The 6,158-nt window shown below is 39.6% G+C and overlaps 1 protein-coding gene across 1 annotated transcript; it reads left to right on the forward strand.

Annotated features, from left to right (window-relative positions):
* The first annotated feature begins 720 nt into the window (after nt 1–720).
* LOC107718717 (extensin) lies at nt 721–4,077 on the forward strand. Its single transcript, XM_016525922.1, has 5 exons — nt 721–1,123; nt 1,342–1,460; nt 1,780–1,933; nt 2,019–2,137; nt 2,236–4,077. Exons 1-5 carry the CDS (start codon nt 808–810, stop codon nt 3,940–3,942), a joined length of 2,415 nt encoding a protein of 804 aa, XP_016381408.1. The 5' UTR covers nt 721–807; the 3' UTR covers nt 3,943–4,077.
* Nucleotides 4,078–6,158: the final 2,081 nt, after the last annotated feature.

The raw sequence follows: 6,158 nt of genomic DNA on the forward strand, positions 1-6,158 counted from the left end.
TTTTTATTCGTCTAATTAGAATTAGACTGATTACCTCTTGATTAACTAGTTGGTTAGACTTGTTTTTATGTTTACGCAACTGGACCCAAAAGATATAGCTCAGTAAATGAAAGTTTTTGAGACAAAATCCATAAAATGCGTTTTTTTCCCTGTGTGCAGTAGTTTGTTAGTGTTTTCATTGCCTATTTTTTCTGTGTAGGCCACATACTGATCTTTATAATGTTCTCTGTTATAGATCAGTGGCGCAGCCTAGGCTATTTTTCATATCAATGCCACTGCATGTTGTAGGCCTATTAACCTATAAGTTATTGATTATTGCATGATATGGCTATATGGCCAAAACAATATATGACCCAAATTGTATTGTTTTAACAGTATCCTATTTATTTATTTTTGATGTTTATTGAATTGTTTTGTTTAATTGTTTTACAATTTAAACGGTTGAACCCCCTTTATCTGACATTAACAGTGTTTTAAAACTTGATCAATTTCTAAAGTAAAGAAGATTTAACAGAACATAGTCGTTTATTGACTATAATACGTTTGTGCTAACAACCGTTTAGTGATTATTTGCGTGCGGTTCGGTAGCCTATTTGAAAATTACTGACAATTAACTTCAGCTGTGGCTCATGCCATTTAATAAGGACGTTCACAGGCATCGTTTCGCTACATATATAGAGTTGCCGTATTGCATTTTTTTTATACGTAGCTCGATAGGCATTGGCTCGTGCGAGCATAATTTAAGGCAAACGAAACACCAAAAATGATGAGACGTTATTAGCGGCAGTCAGACATAACCTATCCAAGATGAATACGTGCGGCCATCTCCCAATACTCTGTGTTTTATTGTTGGCTTTTCATGGTGTTTTCTGTAGCGAATTTGCCAAGAGGAAATACGCTCTGTCGATGTTTAAATTTCACGACGAGATTTCAAGTGGCGATATCTTCAAGTCGTTTTGGCTGAACCGAAAACAGCGAAGAAGTGTGAAATTTGTGGGAGATGGACAACTGAATAGGCTTACTGCAGATCTGACACAAACTAAACCACAATTTGAATGCGGCGACCGAGTCTTAACACTTCTTCTAAAGCATGTCGATGTGACCAATATCCGATTTTATGGACGTAAGTGTAAACCGGATCTCCTCAACGTCCTGACATAATTCGTATCAACCAGTAAATGCTTTTTGTGATGTCAGCGGATGATTTATATTGCAATTTATAAGGAATGTAGGCTACCCCCTTTTTTTTTTTTTTCTTCTCTGTATTCATGACTGCTTAATCAGTTTAATGACATTATTGCTATTTAAACCGCAGCTTTTGTCCTTTTCTCTACTGATAAGCACATGGAGACTTGCTTCACTTGGACCATTTGGTAGCATTTTGTGGTGTTTCCATCAAGAATACAAACACGGATATTCGCCTGCTGTTCAACTATGATTCCTGTTATATGAGACAAGAGGCAAGCTTGCACTTTGTTTTCATTGCAGTCTCCGTATTGCTGTTTCAATAAGATCTATTAGCATTGCTCCATGTGGGTTTTATTCTTGCTAGGCAAATGAAAGGTGCACTTTTTCTGATATGAGTCATGACCATCATCTTAGACTTTAATGTCCAGATACATTGGACAGCTACAGTTATGGATAAAGCAAACGCATGTTTTCATGTGCCATGTTTGAACAAGTATCCAGTAACCGGGTTTATTGTAATTGCAACATGTGGGTCCCAATAAAATGACCCTTAAAACGGTTCCCTTTATTCTTTTTGCTCAACATTTCTAGCAAACCAAATATGTATTATCTCTGAGCTGGTATGGGGCAGATCTTGACCTGACCTGTCCTGTAAGTGTGACCCCTCCCTCCATCACGTGTAAGAACAGTGGCATGGAATTGACTGTTGTTGGTGATGGAACAGCAGATGAACTGTCAGTTGCATGTAAGTATTGAGTAATGGTGGGGGAAGGTGTTTCTGTGAGGCTTGAAACTTGTGGTCTTGCTGATATTTGCTAATGTTTTCACAGTGAATGAAGAATGGGCACCTCTGCTTTATGTGGCGACTCAATGCTGGCACCGGAAGCGGTCTAACCAGGGATATCTCACCTTTTTGGTTCCATATACAAGCTGTGGCGTCACCGTCAGAGTAAGTACAGTGGTTTGTTTTTTGTGTTTTTTTTTTGTTTTTTTTAATTGTGTAAAGATTTAAAATGATTTCTGACATGTGGTTTAAATGTGACTCAGGATGGTCGTTCTGATGTGGAATTGAAATTAAAAGACAAGATGATCACCCTGTCCTGTCCACATGAGCCAATACCAGTGTTTCCGGTCACTGACTCGGGGCTTTCTGTGACAAACCAACCACTGCCACAAAGGGAACCCAATGTATACCACAAGCCACCAACTGGATTTCCAACAAAAGCAGTAACCAGTCAGATAGTGGAGGAGCAAGCGTTTCCTGTTGAGCAACCGGCAAGAAATGCAGCTAGAACACCCTCTCGACACGGACGTCCTTTGCTGCCTAGAATACCGTCTTTGCCTGGCTCTTTTAATCTAGCTGTGAACTTCCCATTTTCACTTCCCAACCCAACACGGACGGCTCACAGAGACCATTTAACAAGTAAACATGTGACTCCTGCCCCGACTTATGCTCCGACCACTGATCCTACTGTTCCGAGCTCCGAGTTTAGCTCCAATATTCAAAATGGACCGTCCCATGTCTCTTATGAGCAGATGCAACAGGAACTTGCTGATCCGGTCACTAATGCTCCTAAACCTGAATCTCACTACATGCAGTATCCGTATAATTTTGAAAAACCTACTTCAATTCCTCAAACTGAGCCTTCTCCTGCTCCAGAATATCAACTTTCAAGAGTGTCTGTCCCTAGTGCTGCACTGTATCAGTGGTATGGGTCGGCTCAGAACTTTCCTAAACCTAATCCACTTAAAGTAAATCCTGCTTTTGCCAGCTTGGCACCGTATATTCCACCTGGTTATTTCCTATGCTCTTATGACAATCAACAACTGCAGATACACCCACAGATGTTTCAGCCTCCTGTTCCAAATCAGCCATTGCAGTATCAAAATCCTAGTTATCAAAAGCCTGACATTACTCCGCTTGCAACTGTTAATCCTGATACACCTCCCATGAAAGGATACTCGGAACATCAACTGACTAGTGCTGTTGCTTTCCAGCCTCCTCCGTACCAGCAGTACTTTTACCAAAGAAGTTATGGTCGTAAAGGTTCCACCACACCCTTATCACCTACTACTCGGCTTATTCCCATAAATATGCAATCTCAAACAAGGCCATATCCTGCTTCACAAGATTCAAGACCCTTCCAGCCACAATATTACCAAAAGCCTAGTCAACCTTATGGGTCAGTCCAACAGCCTTGGTCAACCAGTTACTTTCCTGTTAAAGGGTTGTCTCAAGAGTTGAGGCCATTTGTGTCCGCTTCAAGCCAGACACCCGAGTATCTCCAGTATCAGACTGGTGGGGACCAATCTCCAAATCTGTATCAGAGGTCTGTTGTCCATACCCCTGGCACAGGAGTCTCAAGTCGTTCACAATACCAGCCCAGTCAGTTTTCCAAACTCCCATATCCACCATTGAGACCAGAGGTGCTTTCAGGTGATGTTTCCACAGAAAATACTGGATCTAGACCTGTAGGATTTTTACAGCCACGGTCCAAAGCTTCAATTCCAAGGCCACCTGTGCACCTTCCTTTACTGAAAAAAGCTGAGGCACAAGTTGCACAACTTCCTTACAGTCAGGGTCCTTCATTTGGGTACATGCAGAATCCTAATATCCACTCTGAAAGGCCAGGAGAACCAAGAAGTCGGAAGCCTCAGAATGACACCCTGCCACTGCACCAATTCTTCAGACGTGCAAGAATACCGAAGGATGTTTATGTGCCCCCACACTTCAGGTCTACCTCAGAGAAATAAGTGCAATTGGCAAAAAAGGCACCACACTCTGGTCTTTTGGGAGGTTTTGTTAACTTGTTTTCAAGCTTTTGATAAAGTGTGAAAGTGACTTCATAAAATTGTTCCATTGATAATGCAATAAATATTTCGTAAATATTTTGTGCTTGTTGACTAATGAATTAGGTTTACCTTTTTTTTTTTTTTTTTTTTTTTTTTTTTTTTTTTTTTTTTTTTTTTTTTTTTTTTTTTTTTTTTTTTTTTTTTTTTTTTTTTTTTTTTTTTTTTTTTTTTTTTTTTTTTTTTTTTTTTTTTTTTTTTTTTTTTTTTTTTTTTCTCGGGTCCATAACAAAATTGCTTGCTGCATATGCTACGCTCACTTTGGTTTGATTAAAAACAAGTTTCACGATAATACGACATTCTCTTATTTTTGTTTTTAAATTTGTATTCCTATTATCTTATTTGGAACACTTCCATCCACACCCTTAATACGAAAGTCTCCAAATCAAAATTGAATTATTATAAATTTTTTTTTTGTTAGGCACAAGGGGGCTCCCACTTAAAGCACTGAGGCTCTGTCCAGTGCTAAACTGTTCCTAGTTTTGTTCGAACTCCCTCTGCATCTACATTTGAGTGGGGAAGCCACAGTACTTTAAGTGGGAGCCCACTGGCCCCCACTCCAAGGCATCAAAATGTGCAACAATCACAACATAAAAAAAAAAACAAGCTGAAATGCGCTCTCTCTCTCTCTCTCTCTCTCTCTCTCTCTCTCTCAATCACAACATTAAAAAAAAAACAAGCTGAAATGCGCTCTCTCTCTCTCTCTCTCTCTCTGCTTGACATACATGCTCAGGGCAAGTTCTGCAACCCTACTTTGTGTAGGCCTACAGTGTGTACACTGAGCACTGCTGCTCAGTTGGGTTGTTTGGGGCCAAGTTTCTTTTTATTTTTGATACATTTGTAGTTTTGAAATCGGTTCCATAAAACAATTTATTCTATTTGGATGAATTTGTCTGTCTTTGATCAGATTTGCCAATTGTTTTAACGTCTTTCAGGTAGCCACAACTAAGTTAAAGCATCTGGTTTGATAGTTTTTGACTCTATCAATAATTTAGCACAAATGTGACTATATTCTCCAACATCAGCTCTCACTGTCTTTGATCACAGATAAGTGATTTCGTCCATGAATAGTAAAATCAAAATGCTAAAAAAAACAACAACTGAGGGGGTTACAGCATTCATCTTGCTCTTCCGCTTCGTGTGTGTGTGTGTGTGTGCGCGCGCGCCATGTTGCCAGTAACGAACGTGCTTGCAGCGCAGCGGAATCACGTAATTTACCTGGAAACATTTTAATTCTAATTTCTGACTGGCTGGTAGGTGGCATTTAACTCGAGACAGCTATGAAATTGAACTTTAATTGTCCATTAATAGAAAATAGAGAGACATGTTGTCCCTTACTTCTCAGCGTGAAAACATACAAGGTGTGGCGTGTGAACTATGGTTGAACAATCTGAATATAGGGAGATGAAAGGGTCTGTATTAAGGTGCGTTCACGCCATATCGGAATTCCCGTAATTACAAGATTCCAACTTGTAAAAAGCGTTCACGTCCTCGTAGAACTCGTAATAGGCCCTTTTCACACGACGTCACGCAACTTCCGTTCTGACGTGAAGCAGGGTATTCTTACTTCCGCCAGCATAGTAAGCGCTATCGCTACCAGCATGGAGTTCACCCAAACGCTTGTACAACTGCCACAAATACGATTAGAGGATGACTGCTGCTGTCTATTCTCGTCCCCGTTCAGGTAGAGGCATCTGGCATCTCAAACGAACTTACCGAATACCGATCGGCGAGATTTGCCGCTTGAAGTCGAGGGAGGAGTTGAAAACGGAGCACTGCAGTCACTGATTCCCGCGACTCTCGCGCACTGTTTGCTGTCTTTATTGCAGTTAGATGAAGTTGGTTAGATATATTTCTCAAATAAACAAACGTTTTAGACATTTACGTGTGGTAACAGAAAGCCTTTTCATTCAGTGATTTATGTCCTGCTTAATACAGCGCCTGTATGTACAAGAATAGTTCAACATAAGCTTGTACTATTTAAATATCAATAAAATGGGGTCTATAATTTTCCATTTTATTAATGTAATTCAGAAAAAAATATTAAATATATTAATTTTATATCAAAACCTTTTACAGTTAAAAACAGATGCCAGCATTTGTGTAAATAAATATAAAAC

This window comes from Sinocyclocheilus rhinocerous, unplaced genomic scaffold (genome assembly GCF_001515625.1).
Source record: "Sinocyclocheilus rhinocerous isolate Xijiao unplaced genomic scaffold, SAMN03320098_v1.1 scaffold1334, whole genome shotgun sequence".
Lineage (NCBI taxonomy): Eukaryota > Metazoa > Chordata > Actinopteri > Cypriniformes > Cyprinidae > Sinocyclocheilus > Sinocyclocheilus rhinocerous.